Source organism: Oncorhynchus nerka, linkage group LG14 (assembly GCF_034236695.1).
Source record: "Oncorhynchus nerka isolate Pitt River linkage group LG14, Oner_Uvic_2.0, whole genome shotgun sequence".
Classification (NCBI taxonomy): Eukaryota; Metazoa; Chordata; class Actinopteri; order Salmoniformes; family Salmonidae; genus Oncorhynchus; species Oncorhynchus nerka.
Window position 1 is genome coordinate 88,902,620 of NC_088409.1, and position 17,500 is coordinate 88,920,119.

The 17,500-nt window shown below is 46.8% G+C and overlaps 1 protein-coding gene across 1 annotated transcript in view; it reads right to left on the reverse strand.

Moving 5' to 3' along the window:
* LOC115142226 (metabotropic glutamate receptor 5-like) overlaps window positions 1-17,500 on the reverse strand; it is a 130,238-nt gene that overhangs the window by 1,653 nt on the left and 111,085 nt on the right. Inside the window, exons 13-15 of the mRNA XM_065000518.1 lie at window positions 7,970-8,128; window positions 5,641-5,949; window positions 2,817-2,983 (exon numbers count right to left, since the gene is read on the reverse strand). Of these exons, the coding sequence (XP_064856590.1) occupies window positions 2,817-2,983; window positions 5,641-5,949; window positions 7,970-8,128 (635 nt within the window). The remainder of the gene's footprint in view (window positions 1-2,816; window positions 2,984-5,640; window positions 5,950-7,969; window positions 8,129-17,500) is intronic.

The following is a 17,500-nucleotide window of genomic DNA, read 5'->3' on the forward strand; positions in this document are numbered from 1 at the left end:
TAGAGATGGAGAGCTTGGTCACATGGTTGTCCCATTAGAGATGGAGAGCTTGGTCACATGGTTGTCCCATTAGAGATGGAGAGCTTGGTCACATGGTTGTCCCATTAGAGATGGAGAGCTTGGTCACGTGGTTGTCCCATTAGAGATGGAGAGCTTGGTCATGTGGTTGTCCCATTAGAGATGGAGAGCTTGGTCATGTGGTTGTCCCATTAGAGATGGAGAGCTTGGTCACATGGTTGTCCCATTAGAGATGAAGAGCTTGGTCATGTGGTTGTCCCATTAGAGATGGAGAGCTTGGTCATGTGGTTGTCCCATTAGAGAGGGAGAGCTTGGTCATGTGGTTGTCCCATTAGAGAGGGAGAGCTTGGTCACATGGTTGTCCCATTAGAGATGGAGAGCTTGGTCATGTGGTTGTCCCATTAGAGATGGAGAGCTTGGTCACATGGTTGTCCCATTAGAGATGGAGAGCTTGGTCATGTGGTTGTCCCATTAGAGATGGAGAGCTTGGTCATGTGGTTGTCCCATTAGAGATGGAGAGCTTGGTCACATGGTTGTCCTATTAGAGATGGAGAGCTTGGTCATGTGGTTGTCCCATTAGAGAGGGAGAGCTTGGTCATGTGGTTGTCCCATTAGAGATGGAGAGCTTGGTCACATGGTTGTCCCATTAGAGATGGAGAGCTTGGTCATGTGGTTGTCCCATTAGAGAGGGAGAGCTTGGTCATGTGGTTGTCCCATTAGAGAGGGAGAGCTTGGTCACATGGTTGTCCCATTAGAGATAGAGAGCTTGGTCACATGGTTGTCCCATTAGAGATGGAGAGCTTGGTCACATGGTTGTCCCATTAGAGATGGAGAGCTTGGTCACATGGTTGTCCCATTAGAGATGGAGAGCTTGGTCATGTGGTTGTCCCATTAGAGATGGAGAGCTTGGTCATGTGGTTGTCCCATTAGAGATGGAGAGCTTGGTCACGTGGTTGTCCCATTAGAGATAGAGAGCTTGGTCACATGGTTGTCCCATTAGAGATGGAGAGCTTGGTCACATGGTTGTCCCATTAGAGATGGAGAGCTTGGTCATGTGGTTGTCCCATTAGAGATTGGAGAGCTTGGTCACATGGTTGTCCCATTAGAGATGGAGAGCTTGGTCATGTGGTTGTCCCATTAGAGATGGAGAACTTGGTCATGTGGTTGTCCCATTAGAGATTGGAGAGCTTGGTCACATGGTTGTCCCATTAGAGATGGAGAGCTTGGTCACATGGTTGTCCCATTAGAGATGGAGAGCTTGGTCACGTGGTTGTCCCATTAGAGATGGAGAGCTTGGTCATGTGGTTGTCCCATTAGAGATGGAGAGCTTGGTCACGTGGTTGTCCCATTAGAGATGGAGAGCTTGGTCATGTGGTTGTCCCATTAGAGATGGAGAGCTTGGTCATGTGGTTGTCCCATTAGAGATGGAGAGCTTGGTCATGTGGTTGTCCCATTAGAGATGGAGAGCTTGGTCACATGGTTGTCCCATTAGAGATGGAGAGCTTGGTCACTTGGTTGTCCCATTAGAGATGGAGAGCTTGGTCATGTGGTTGTCCCATTAGAGATGGAGAGCTTGGTCATGTGGTTGTCCCATTAGAGATTGGAGAGCTTGGTCACATGGTTGTCCCATTAGAGATGGAGAGCTTGGTCATGTGGTTGTCCCATTAGAGATGGAGAGCTTGGTCATGTGGTTGTCCCATTAGAGATGGAGAGCTTGGTCACGTGGTTGTCCCATTAGAGATGGAGAGCTTGGTCACATGGTTGTCCCATTAGAGATGGAGAGCTTGGTCATGTGGTTGTCCCATTAGAGATGGAGAGCTTGGTCACATGGTTGTCCCATTAGAGATAGAGAGCTTGGTCACATGGTTGTCCCATTAGAGATGGAGAGCTTGGTCATGTGGTTGTCCCATTAGAGATGGAGAGCTTGGTCACATGGTTGTCCCATTAGAGATAGAGAGCTTGGTCACATGGTTGTCCCATTAGAGATGGAGAGCTTGGTCACATGGTTGTCCCATTAGAGATGGAGAGCTTGGTCACATGGTTGTCCCATTAGAGATGGAGAGCTTGGTCATGTGGTTGTCCCATTAGAGATGGAGAGCTTGGTCACATGGTTGTCCCATTAGAGATGGAGAGCTTGGTCACATGGTTGTCCCATTAGAGATAGAGAGCTTGGTCTTTAGCCCGTCCTCTTCCAATTGTTTTTATCTCCCTTTCTCTCTCTCTCCCCCCTCTCTGTCTCCCTCCCCCTCTCTCCATCTCTCTCTCTTTCTCCACCTCTCTCTCTCTGTCCCCCTTCTCTCTCTCTCTCCCCTCTCTCTCCCTCCCTCCCCCTCTCTCCATCTCTCTCTCTTTCTCCACCTCTCTCTCTCTGTCCCCCTTCTCTCTCTCTCCCCCTCTCTCTCCCTCCCTCCCCCTCTCTCCATCTCTCTCTCTCTCCCCCTCTCTCTATCTGTCCCCCCTCTCTCTCTCTTTCTCCTGGAAAGTGGTCTGTATAATCAGGTATGCGGGTCGGACTCAGGTCAGACAGAGAGAGACAGACTCACAGCGGCTGGGGAAGCATTGACTCAGATGGCCTTCATTGAAATGGCCCTGCACTAAAAAGGCTGTTACTGAAACGGCCCTCAAATGAGATTCACTTAGCGAGCAGTGACCCAGCACCGATCTCTGAAACATTCCTCAGCTGAACTCTACCTCCTGTGTGACCCCAAACAGCCTTTACAGCATCTCTATGTATTCCCTGCGACACACACACACACACACACACACACACACACAGACACACACACACACACACACACCTGAGTGTCTCTCCGGCGGAGCCGCGTCGCCTCCAGAGGTTGGCCAGGCTGGAGGAGCGGCTGGCGGCTGAGGAGGACTTCCCATCGCCCACATGCATGCGTACTACCGTGCTCGTAGTGAAAGCACTGCGCACGTTACGCTCCGGCTTGGCCAGGATGATATACACCTGGAGAGAGAGAGAGAGGCAGACCAAAGAGCTTCATAACCCTTCATAAGCATAGACTGCACACTAGGCACTATATAACACTATTATAACCCTTCACAAACCCCTTATAACCAATATGTTTTTGTGAAAGAGCACAGTTTGATATGGCAAATAGAAATCAAACCGAATGGAACAAGTCCTCAAATGGCAGCTTCATTAAATAGTACCCGCAAAACACCAGTCTCAACGTCAACAGTGAAGAGGCAACTCTGGGATGCTGGCGTTCTTGGCAGAGTTCCTCTGTCCAGTGTCTGTGTTCTTTTGCCCATCTTAATATTTTATTTTTATTGCCTGATCTGAGATATGGATTTTTCTTTGCAACTCTGCCTAGAAGGCCAGCATCCTGGAGTCGCCTCTTCACTGTTGACGTTGAGACTGGTGTTTTAGGGGTACTATTTAATGAAGCTGCCAGTTGAGGACTTGTGAGGCGTCTGTTTCTCAAACTAGACACTCTAATGTACTTGTCCTCTTGCTCAGTTGTGCACCTCCCACTCCTCTTTCTATTCTAGTTAAGAGACAGTTTGCGCTGTTCTGTGAAAAGAGTAGTACACAGCGCTGTACGTGACCTTCAGTTTCTTGGCAATTCCTCGCATGGAATAGCCTTCATTTCTCAGAACAAGAATAGACTGACGAGTTTTAGAAAGGTCTTTGTTTTCTGTCCATTTTGAGCCTGTAATCGAACCCACAAATGCTGATGCTCCAGATACTCAACTACTCTAAAGAAGGCCAGTTTTATTGCTTCTTTAATCAGCACGACAGTTTTCAGTGGTGCTAACATAATTGCAAAAGGGTTTTCTAATGATCAGTTAGCCTTTTAAAATGATAAACTTGGAATAGCATTGGAACAAAGGAGTGATGATTGCTGGTAATGGGCCTCTGTATGCCTATGTAGATATTCCATTAAAAATCAGCCGTTTCCAGCTACAATAGTCATTTACAACATTAACAATGTCGACACTGTACTTCTGATCAATTTGATGTTATTTTAATGGACAAAAAATGATATTTTCTTTCAAAAACAAGGACATTTCTAAGTGACCCCAAACTTTTGAACGGTAGTGTATGTATATACAGTTGAAGTCGGAAGTTTACATACACCTTAGCCAAGTACATTTCAACGCAGTTGCTCACAATTACTGACATTTAATCCTAGTGAAAATTTCCTGTCTTAGGTCAGTTAGGATCACCACTTTATTTTAAGAATGTGAAATGTCAGAATACTAGTAGAGAGAATGATTTATTTCAGCATTTATTTATTTCATCACATTCCCAGTGGGTCAAAAGTTTACATACACTCAATTAGTATTTGGTAGCATTGCCTTGACATGATTTAACTCGGGTCAAACGTTCCGGGTAGCCTTCCTAAAGCTTCCCACAATAAGTTGGGTGAATGTTGGCCCATTCCTCCTGACAGAACTGGTGTAACTGAGTCATGTTTGTATGCCTCTTTGCTCGCACACGCCTTTTCAGTTCTGCCCACAAATGTTCTATAGGATTGAGGTCAGGGCTTTGTGATGGCCACTCCAATACCTTGACTTTGTTGTCCTTAAGCCATTTTGCCACAACTTTCGAAGTATGCCATTTGGAAGACCCATTTGCGACCAAGCTTTAACTTCCTGACTGATGTCTTGAGATGTTGCTTCAATATATCCACATAATTTTTCTCCTCATGATGCCATCTATTTTGTGAAGTTCACCAGTCAGTCCCTCCTGCAGCAAAGCACCCCCAAAACATGATGCTGCCACCCCCGTGCTTCACGGTTGGGATGGTGTTCTTCAGCTTGCAAGCATCCCCCTTTTTCCTCCAAACATAACGATGGTCATTATGGCCTAATAGTTCGATTTTTGTTTCATCAGAGCAGAGAACATTTCTCCAAAAAGTATGATCTTTGTCCCCATGTGCAGTTGCAAACCGTAGTCTGGCTTTTTTATGGCGATTTTGGAGCAGTGGCTTCTTCCTTGCTGAGCGGCCTTTCAGGATATGTCAATATAGGACTCGTTTTACTGTAGATAAAGATACTTTTGTACCTGTTTCCTCCAGCATCTGCACAAGGTCCTTTGCTGCTGTTCTGGGATTGATTAGCACTTTTCGCACCAAAGTACGTTAATCTCTAGGAGTCAGAACGCATCTCCTTCCTGAGCAGTATGACCACTGCGTGGTCCCGTGGTGTTTATACTTGCGTGCTATTGTTTGTACAGATGAACGTGGTACCTTCAGGTATTTGGAAATGGTTCCCAAGGATGAACCAGACTTATGGAGGTGTACAATTTTTTTCTGAGGTCTTGGCTGATTTCTTTTGATTTTCTCATGATATCAAGCAAATATGCACTAAGTTTGAAGGTAGGCCTTGATGATGTCAATTAGCCTATCAGAAGCTTTTAAAGCCATGACATAATTTTCTGGAATTTTCCAAGCTGTTTAAAGGCACAGTCAACGTAGTGTATGTAAACTTCTGTACCCCCTAAAAATAAATAAATAAAATACAAATAAATAACCTTATAACCAAACACAATCTTCCAAAAAACATTACTTTTCAAGGTCCTCAGTCAAACTCCTTTGTTGTTAAAGCTGAAGTTAGTTTGTCTCCACTTTCTATCTCTAGTGTTGTGTGTCTTACCTTGGGTGCGAACATGCAGCAGAGCGCCACAGTGGCACTGAGGCTGACGCTGAAGCACATGGTGATGATCTTGTAGTTGGAACCGAAGTAGATGGGCACGAAGGCCAGCCAGATGATACAGGTGGTGTACATGGTGAAGGCGATGTACTTGGCCTCGTTGAAGTTGGCCGGGACGTTACGCGTCTTGAAGGCGTAGAAGGTGCAGCTCAGGATCAGCAGGCCGTTGTAGCCCAGCGGCGCCACCACGCCCAGGTTGGTGGTGTAACAGATGAGGTTGACCTGCCGGATGCTGGGGTAGTCGTGGATCACCTGCAGGTAGTAAAGCCATCAGTGTGTCACGTTGGCATGAAGGATCGGGAGACAGGCGCAGAAATGTTTTTAGTTTTTTTTATTTTACCCAAATTACGGCGTGCCATGTAAAGGCACGGGGCGAAGACCAAACAAACACTATACAAAAACACAGGGTTGAAACCCAAACAAAAGAGCGAGGAGTACCTCGAATAAATAACACTAGCGCACAATGATTATCACACGGGACGAGACCCGTAATCATCTGTGCAATCCACAAGGGCAGGAAAGCCCAAAACACACAGCACAGGTACTCACACGTACCAATGGACATTGTAACAATAACAGCACCATAGTGAATAAAGGGCACATAAACTCAGCAAAAAAAGAAACGTCCCTTTTTCAGGACCCTGTCTTTCAAAGATCATTCGTAAATATCAAAATAACTTCACAGATCTTCATTGTAAAGGGTTTAAACACTGTTTCCCATGCTTGTTCAATAAACAATTAATGAACATACACCTGTGGAACGTCGTTAAGACGCTAACAGCTTACAGACGATAGGCAATTAAGGTCACAGTTATGAAAACTTAGGACACTAAAGAGGCCTTTCTACTGACTCTGAAAAACACCAAAAGAAAGATGCCCAGGGTCCCTGCTCATCTGTGTGAACGTGCCATAGGCATGCTGCAAGGAGGCATGAGGACAGCAGATGTGGCCGGGGAAATAAATTGCAATTTCCGAACTGTGAGCCGCCTAAGACAGAGCTACAGGGAGACAAGACGGACAGCTGATCGTCCCCGCAGTGGCAGACCACAGGTACAGGATGGCAACAACAACTGCCCGAGTTACACCAGGAACGCACAATCCCTCCATTTGTGCTCAGACTGTCCGCAACAGGCTGAGAGAGGCTGGACTGAGGGCTTGTAGGCCTGTTGTTAGGCAGATCCTAACCAGACATCACCGGCAACAACGTGCCTATGGCCACAAACCCACCATCGCTGGACCAGACAGGACTGGCAAAAAGTGCTCTTCACTGATAAGTCGTGGTTTCGTCTCACCAGGGGTGATGGTCGGATTCGCGTCTATCGTCGAAGGAATGAGCGTTACACAGAGGCCTGTACTCTGTAACGGGATCGATTTGGAGGTGGAGGGTCCGTCATGGTCTGGGGCGGTGTGTCACAGTATCATCGGACTGAGCTTGTTGTCATTGCAGGCAATCTCAATGCTGTGCGTTACAGGGAAGACATCCTCCTCCCTCATGTGGTACTCTTCCTGCAGGCTCATCCTGACATGACCCTCCAGCATATCAATGCCACCAGCCATACTGTTCGTTCTGTGTGTGATTTCCTGCAAGACAGGAATGTCAGTGTTCTGCCATGGCCAGCAAAGAGCCCGGATCTCAATCACATTGAGCAGGTCTGGGACCTGTTGGATCGGAGGGTGAGGGCTAGGGTCATTCCCCCCAGAAATGTCTGGGAACTTGCAGGTGCCTTGGTGGAAGAGTGGGGTAACATCTCACAGCAAGAACTGGCAAATCTGGTGCAGTCCATGAGGAGGAGATGCACTGCTGTAATTAATGCAGCTGGTGGCCACACCAGATACTGACTGTTTCTTTTGATTTTGACCGCCCCCCTTTGTTCAGGGACACATTATTCCATTTCTGTCAGTCACACGTCTGTAGAACTTGTTCAGTTTATGTCTCAGTTGTTGAATCTTGTTATGTTTTAAACAAATATTTACACGTTAAGTTTATTCCCTTTTTGTTCCCAGTTTGTTACTCCCCTGCTCCAACATAAATGCAGTTGACAGTGAGAGGACGTTTCTTTTTTTGCTGAGTATATACAAATACAATCAGTGGGAATAGGGGCCAGGTGTGCGCAATGAACGTTCCAGAGGGATCCGTGACACAGTGTCAGCATGTACGTACTGTAAACACTCACACACACACACACACACACACACACACACACACACACACACACACACACACACACACACACACACACACACACACACACACACAGTGGGCACAGCCTACCTGTGGGGGTTCCATGAGGAAGAGAGCCACTATGATGCCCAGCTGCAGCAGGATGAGTAGAGAGGCGATGATGAGCTGGGCGCAGGCAGACATGAACCTGGGCTTCTTTGTACAGATCTTCTTCTTACTGCCAGCCAGGATACGGGCGATACGGTTAGTCTGCAACAACAACACAACCAGGATACAGGCTATACGGTTAGTCTGCAACAACAACACAGCCAGGATACAGGCTATACGGTTAGTCTGCAACAACAACACAGCCAGGATACAGGCTATACGGTTAGTCTGCAACAACAACAACACAACCAGGATACAGGCTATACGGTTAGTCTGCAACAACAACAACACAGCCAGGATACAGGCTATACGGTTAGTCTGCAACAACAACACAGCCAGGATACAGGCTATACGGTCTGCAACAACAACAAGTCTGCAACAACAACAACACAACAAGTCTGCAACAACAACAAGTCTGCAACAACAACAACACAGCCAGGATACGAGCTATACGGTTAGTCTGCAACAACAACAACACAGCCAGGATACAGGCTATACGGTTAGTCTGCAACAACAACAACACAGCCAGGATACAGGCTATACGGTTAGTCTGCAACAACAACAACACAGCCAGGATACAGGCTATACGGTTAGTCTGCAACAACAACAACACAGCCAGGATACAGGCTATACGGTTAGTCTGCAACAACAACACAACCAGGATACAGGCTATACGGTTAGTCTGCAACAACAACACAGCCAGGATACAGGCTATACGGTTAGTCTGCAACAACAACACAGCCAGGATACAGGCTATATGGTTAGTCTGCAACAACAACAACACAGCCAGGATACAGGCTATACGGTTAGTCTGCAACAACAACACAACCAGGATACAGGCTATACGGTTAGTCTGCAACAACAACAACACAGCCAGGATACAGGCTATATGGTTAGTCTGCAACAACAACACAGCCAGGATACAGGCTATACGGTTAGTCTGCAACAACAACAACACAGCCAGGATACAGGCTATACAGTTAGTCTGCAACAACAACACAGCCAAGATACAGGCTATACGGTTAGTCTGCAACAACAACACAGCCAAGATACAGGCTATACGGTTAGTCTGCAACAACAACAACACAGCCAGGATACAGGCTATACGGTTAGTCTGCAACAACAACACAGCCAGGATACAGGCTATACGGTTAGTCTGCAACAACAACAACACAACCAGGATACAGGCTATATGGTTAGTCTGCAACAACAACACAGCCAGGATACAGGCTATATGGTTAGTCTGCAACAACAACACAGCCAGGATACAGGCTATACGGTTAGTCTGCAACAACAACAACACAGCCAGGATACAGGCTATACGGTTAGTCTGCAACAACAACAACACAGCCAGGATACAGGCTATACGGTTAGTCTGCAACAACAACACAGCCAGGATACAGGCTATATGGTTAGTCTGCAACAACAACACAGCCAGGATACAGGCTATACGGTTAGTCTGCAACAACAACACAGCCAGGATACAGGCTATACGGTTAGTCTGCAACAACAACACAGCCAGGATACAGGCTATATGGTTAGTCTGCAACAACAACACAGCCAGGATACAGGCTATACGGTCTGCAACAACAACAAGTCTGCAACAACAACAACACAACAAGTCTGCAACAACAACAACACAGCCAGGATACAGGCTATACGGTTAGTCTGCAACAACAACAACACAGCCAGGATACAGGCTATACGGTTAGTCTGCAACAACAACAACACAGCCAGGATACAGGCTATACGGTTAGTCTGCAACAACAACAACACAGCCAGGATACAGGCTATATGGTTAGTCTGCAACAACAACACAGCCAGGATACAGGCTATACGGTTAGTCTGCAACAACAACACAGCCAGGATACAGGCTATACGGTTAGTCTGCAACAACAACACAGCCAGGATACAGGCTATATTGTTAGTCTGCAACAACAACACAGCCAGTATACAGGCTATACGGTCTGCAACAACAACAAGTCTGCAACAACAACAACACAACAAGTCTGCAACAACAACAAGTCTGCAACAACAACAACACAGCCAGGATACGAGCTATACGGTTAGTCTGCAACAACAACAACACAGCCAGGATACAGGCTATACGGTTAGTCTGCAACAACAACAACACAGCCAGGATACGAGCTATACGGTTAGTCTGCAACAACAACAACACAGCCAGGATACAGGCTATATGGTTAGTCTGCAACAACAACAACACAGCCAGGATACAGGCTATACGGTGGTCTGCAACAACAACAACACAGCCAGGATACAGGCTATACGGTTAGTCTGCAACAACAACAACACAGCCAGGATACAGGCTATACGGTGGTCTGCAACAACAACAACACAGCCAGGATACGAGCTATACGGTTAGTCTGCAACAACAACAACACAGCCAGGATACAGGCTATACGGTTAGTCTGCAACAACAACACAACCAGGATACAGGCTATACGGTTAGTCTGCAACAACAACACAGCCAGGATACGAGCTATACGGTTAGTCTGCAACAACAACACAGCCAGGATACAGGCTATACGGTTAGTCTGCAACAACAACAACACAGCCAGGATACAGGCTATACGGTTAGTCTGCAACAACAACACAGCCAGGATACAGGCTATATGGTTAGTCTGCAACAACAACAACACAGCCAGGATACAGGCTATATGGTGGTCTGCAACAACAACAACACAGCCAGGATACAGGCTATACGGTTAGTCTGCAACAACAACAACACAGCCAGGATACAGGCTATATGGTGGTCTGCAACAACAACAACACAGCCAGGATACGAGCTATACGGTTAGTCTGCAACAACAACAACACAGCCAGGATACAGGCTATACGGTTAGTCTGCAACAACAACACAACCAGGATACAGGCTATACGGTTAGTCTGCAACAACAACACAGCCAGGATACGAGCTATACGGTTAGTCTGCAACAACAACACAGCCAGGATACAGGCTATACGGTTAGTCTGCAACAACAACAACACAGCCAGGATACAGGCTATACGGTTAGTCTGCAACAACAACACAGCCAGGATACAGGCTATACGGTTAGTCTGCAACAACAACAACACAGCCAGGATACAGGCTATACGGTGGTCTGCAACAACAACACAGCCAGGATACAGGCTATACGGTTAGTCTGCAACAACAACACAGCCAGGATACAGGCTATACGGTTAGTCTGCAACAACAACACAGCCAGGATACAGGCTATATGGTTAGTCTGCAACAACAACACAGCCAGGATACAGGCTATACGGTCTGCAACAACAACAAGTCTGCAACAACAACAACACAACAAGTCTGCAACAACAACAAGTCTGCAACAACAACAACACAGCCAGGATACGAGCTATACGGTTAGTCTGCAACAACAACAACACAGCCAGGATACAGGCTATACGGTTAGTCTGCAACAACAACAACACAGCCAGGATACGAGCTATACGGTTAGTCTGCAACAACAACAACACAGCCAGGATACAGGCTATATGGTTAGTCTGCAACAACAACAACACAGCCAGGATACAGGCTATACGGTGGTCTGCAACAACAACAACACAGCCAGGATACAGGCTATACGGTTAGTCTGCAACAACAACAACACAGCCAGGATACAGGCTATACGGTGGTCTGCAACAACAACAACACAGCCAGGATACGAGCTATACGGTTAGTCTGCAACAACAACAACACAGCCAGGATACAGGCTATACGGTTAGTCTGCAACAACAACACAACCAGGATACAGGCTATACGGTTAGTCTGCAACAACAACACAGCCAGGATACGAGCTATACGGTTAGTCTGCAACAACAACACAGCCAGGATACAGGCTATACGGTTAGTCTGCAACAACAACAACACAGCCAGGATACAGGCTATACGGTTAGTCTGCAACAACAACACAGCCAGGATACAGGCTATATGGTTAGTCTGCAACAACAACAACACAGCCAGGATACAGGCTATACGGTGGTCTGCAACAACAACAACACAGCCAGGATACAGGCTATACGGTTAGTCTGCAACAACAACAACACAGCCAGGATACAGGCTATACGGTGGTCTGCAACAACAACAACACAGCCAGGATACGAGCTATACGGTTAGTCTGCAACAACAACAACACAGCCAGGATACAGGCTATACGGTTAGTCTGCAACAACAACACAACCAGGATACAGGCTATACGGTTAGTCTGCAACAACAACACAGCCAGGATACGAGCTATACGGTTAGTCTGCAACAACAACACAGCCAGGATACAGGCTATACGGTTAGTCTGCAACAACAACAACACAGCCAGGATACAGGCTATACGGTTAGTCTGCAACAACAACACAGCCAGGATACAGGCTATACGGTTAGTCTGCAACAACAACAACACAGCCAGGATACAGGCTATACGGTTAGTCTGCAACAACAACACAGCCAGGATACAGGCTATACGGTTAGTCTGCAACAACAACAACACAGCCAGGATACAGGCTATACGGTTAGTCTGCAACAACAACACAGCCAGGATACAGGCGATACGGTTAGTCTGCAACAACAACACAGCCAGGATACAGGCTATACGGTTAGTCTGCAACAACAACACAGCCAGGATACAGGCTATACGGTTAGTCTGCAACAACAACACAGCCAGGATACAGGCTATATGGTTAGTCTGCAACAACAACAACACAGCCAGGATACAGGCTATACGGTGGTCTGCAACAACAACAACACAGCCAGGATACAGGCTATACGGTTAGTCTGCAACAACAACAACACAGCCAGGATACAGGCTATACGGTGGTCTGCAACAACAACAACACAGCCAGGATACGAGCTATACGGTTAGTCTGCAACAACAACAACACAGCCAGGATACAGGCTATACGGTTAGTCTGCAACAACAACACAACCAGGATACAGGCTATACGGTTAGTCTGCAACAACAACACAGCCAGGATACGAGCTATACGGTTAGTCTGCAACAACAACACAGCCAGGATACAGGCTATACGGTTAGTCTGCAACAACAACAACACAGCCAGGATACAGGCTATACGGTTAGTCTGCAACAACAACACAGCCAGGATACAGGCTATACGGTTAGTCTGCAACAACAACAACACAGCCAGGATACAGGCTATACGGTTAGTCTGCAACAACAACACAGCCAGGATACAGGCTATACGGTTAGTCTGCAACAACAACAACACAGCCAGGATACAGGCTATACGGTTAGTCTGCAACAACAACACAGCCAGGATACAGGCTATACGGTGGTCTGCAACAACAACAACACAACCAGGATACAGGCTATACGGTTAGTCTGCAACAACAACACAGCCAGGATACAGGCTATACGGTGGTCTGCAACAACAACAACACAGCCAGGATACAGGCTATACGGTTAGTCTGCAACAACAACAACACAGCCAGGATACAGGCTATATGGTTAGTCTGCAACAACAACAACACAGCCAGGATACAGGCTATACGGTTAGTCTGCAACAACAACAACACAGCCAGGATACAGGCTATACGGTTAGTCTGCAACAACAACAACACAGCCAGGATACAGGCTATACGGTTAGTCTGCAACAACAACAACACAGCCAGGATACAGGCTATACGGTTAGTCTGCAACAACAACACAGCCAGGATACAGGCTATACGGTTAGTCTGCAACAACAACAACACAGCCAGGATACAGGCTATACGGTTAGTCTGCAACAACAACACAGCCAGGATACAGGCTATATGGTTAGTCTGCAACAACAACACAGCCAGGATACAGGCTATACGGTTAGTCTGCAACAACAACACAGCCAGGATACAGGCTATACGGTTAGTCTGCAACAACAACACAGCCAGGATACAGGCTATATGGTTAGTCTGCAACAACAACACAGCCAGGATACAGGCTATACGGTCTGCAACAACAACAAGTCTGCAACAACAACAACACAACAAGTCTGCAACAACAACAACACAGCCAGGATACGAGCTATACGGTTAGTCTGCAACAACAACAACACAGCCAGGATACAGGCTATACGGTTAGTCTGCAACAACAACAACACAGCCAGGATACAGGCTATACGGTTAGTCTGCAACAACAACAACACAGCCAGGATACAGGCTATATGGTTAGTCTGCAACAACAACACAGCCAGGATACAGGCTATACGGTTAGTCTGCAACAACAACACAGCCAGGATACAGGCTATACGGTTAGTCTGCAACAACAACACAGCCAGGATACAGGCTATATTGTTAGTCTGCAACAACAACACAGCCAGTATACAGGCTATACGGTCTGCAACAACAACAAGTCTGCAACAACAACAACACAACAAGTCTGCAACAACAACAAGTCTGCAACAACAACAACACAGCCAGGATACGAGCTATACGGTTAGTCTGCAACAACAACAACACAGCCAGGATACAGGCTATACGGTTAGTCTGCAACAACAACAACACAGCCAGGATACGAGCTATACGGTTAGTCTGCAACAACAACAACACAGCCAGGATACAGGCTATATGGTTAGTCTGCAACAACAACAACACAGCCAGGATACAGGCTATACGGTGGTCTGCAACAACAACAACACAGCCAGGATACAGGCTATACGGTTAGTCTGCAACAACAACAACACAGCCAGGATACAGGCTATACGGTGGTCTGCAACAACAACAACACAGCCAGGATACGAGCTATACGGTTAGTCTGCAACAACAACAACACAGCCAGGATACAGGCTATACGGTTAGTCTGCAACAACAACACAACCAGGATACAGGCTATACGGTTAGTCTGCAACAACAACACAGCCAGGATACGAGCTATACGGTTAGTCTGCAACAACAACACAGCCAGGATACAGGCTATACGGTTAGTCTGCAACAACAACAACACAGCCAGGATACAGGCTATACGGTTAGTCTGCAACAACAACACAGCCAGGATACAGGCTATATGGTTAGTCTGCAACAACAACAACACAGCCAGGATACAGGCTATATGGTGGTCTGCAACAACAACAACACAGCCAGGATACAGGCTATACGGTTAGTCTGCAACAACAACAACACAGCCAGGATACAGGCTATATGGTGGTCTGCAACAACAACAACACAGCCAGGATACGAGCTATACGGTTAGTCTGCAACAACAACAACACAGCCAGGATACAGGCTATACGGTTAGTCTGCAACAACAACACAACCAGGATACAGGCTATACGGTTAGTCTGCAACAACAACACAGCCAGGATACGAGCTATACGGTTAGTCTGCAACAACAACACAGCCAGGATACAGGCTATACGGTTAGTCTGCAACAACAACAACACAGCCAGGATACAGGCTATACGGTTAGTCTGCAACAACAACACAGCCAGGATACAGGCTATACGGTTAGTCTGCAACAACAACAACACAGCCAGGATACAGGCTATACGGTGGTCTGCAACAACAACACAGCCAGGATACAGGCTATACGGTTAGTCTGCAACAACAACACAGCCAGGATACAGGCTATACGGTTAGTCTGCAACAACAACACAGCCAGGATACAGGCTATATGGTTAGTCTGCAACAACAACACAGCCAGGATACAGGCTATACGGTCTGCAACAACAACAAGTCTGCAACAACAACAACACAACAAGTCTGCAACAACAACAAGTCTGCAACAACAACAACACAGCCAGGATACGAGCTATACGGTTAGTCTGCAACAACAACAACACAGCCAGGATACAGGCTATACGGTTAGTCTGCAACAACAACAACACAGCCAGGATACGAGCTATACGGTTAGTCTGCAACAACAACAACACAGCCAGGATACAGGCTATATGGTTAGTCTGCAACAACAACAACACAGCCAGGATACAGGCTATACGGTGGTCTGCAACAACAACAACACAGCCAGGATACAGGCTATACGGTTAGTCTGCAACAACAACAACACAGCCAGGATACAGGCTATACGGTGGTCTGCAACAACAACAACACAGCCAGGATACGAGCTATACGGTTAGTCTGCAACAACAACAACACAGCCAGGATACAGGCTATACGGTTAGTCTGCAACAACAACACAACCAGGATACAGGCTATACGGTTAGTCTGCAACAACAACACAGCCAGGATACGAGCTATACGGTTAGTCTGCAACAACAACACAGCCAGGATACAGGCTATACGGTTAGTCTGCAACAACAACAACACAGCCAGGATACAGGCTATACGGTTAGTCTGCAACAACAACACAGCCAGGATACAGGCTATATGGTTAGTCTGCAACAACAACAACACAGCCAGGATACAGGCTATACGGTGGTCTGCAACAACAACAACACAGCCAGGATACAGGCTATACGGTTAGTCTGCAACAACAACAACACAGCCAGGATACAGGCTATACGGTGGTCTGCAACAACAACAACACAGCCAGGATACGAGCTATACGGTTAGTCTGCAACAACAACAACACAGCCAGGATACAGGCTATACGGTTAGTCTGCAACAACAACACAACCAGGATACAGGCTATACGGTTAGTCTGCAACAACAACACAGCCAGGATACGAGCTATACGGTTAGTCTGCAACAACAACACAGCCAGGATACAGGCTATACGGTTAGTCTGCAACAACAACAACACAGCCAGGATACAGGCTATACGGTTAGTCTGCAACAACAACACAGCCAGGATACAGGCTATACGGTTAGTCTGCAACAACAACAACACAGCCAGGATACAGGCTATACGGTTAGTCTGCAACAACAACACAGCCAGGATACAGGCTATACGGTTAGTCTGCAACAACAACAACACAGCCAGGATACAGGCTATACGGTTAGTCTGCAACAACAACACAGCCAGGATACAGGCGATACGGTTAGTCTGCAACAACAACACAGCCAGGATACAGGCTATACGGTTAGTCTGCAACAACAACACAGCCAGGATACAGGCTATACGGTTAGTCTGCAACAACAACACAGCCAGGATACAGGCTATATGGTTAGTCTGCAACAACAACAACACAGCCAGGATACAGGCTATACGGTGGTCTGCAACAACAACAACACAGCCAGGATACAGGCTATACGGTTAGTCTGCAACAACAACAACACAGCCAGGATACAGGCTATACGGTGGTCTGCAACAACAACAACACAGCCAGGATACGAGCTATACGGTTAGTCTGCAACAACAACAACACAGCCAGGATACAGGCTATACGGTTAGTCTGCAACAACAACACAACCAGGATACAGGCTATACGGTTAGTCTGCAACAACAACACAGCCAGGATACGAGCTATACGGTTAGTCTGCAACAACAACACAGCCAGGATACAGGCTATACGGTTAGTCTGCAACAACAACAACACAGCCAGGATACAGGCTATACGGTTAGTCTGCAACAA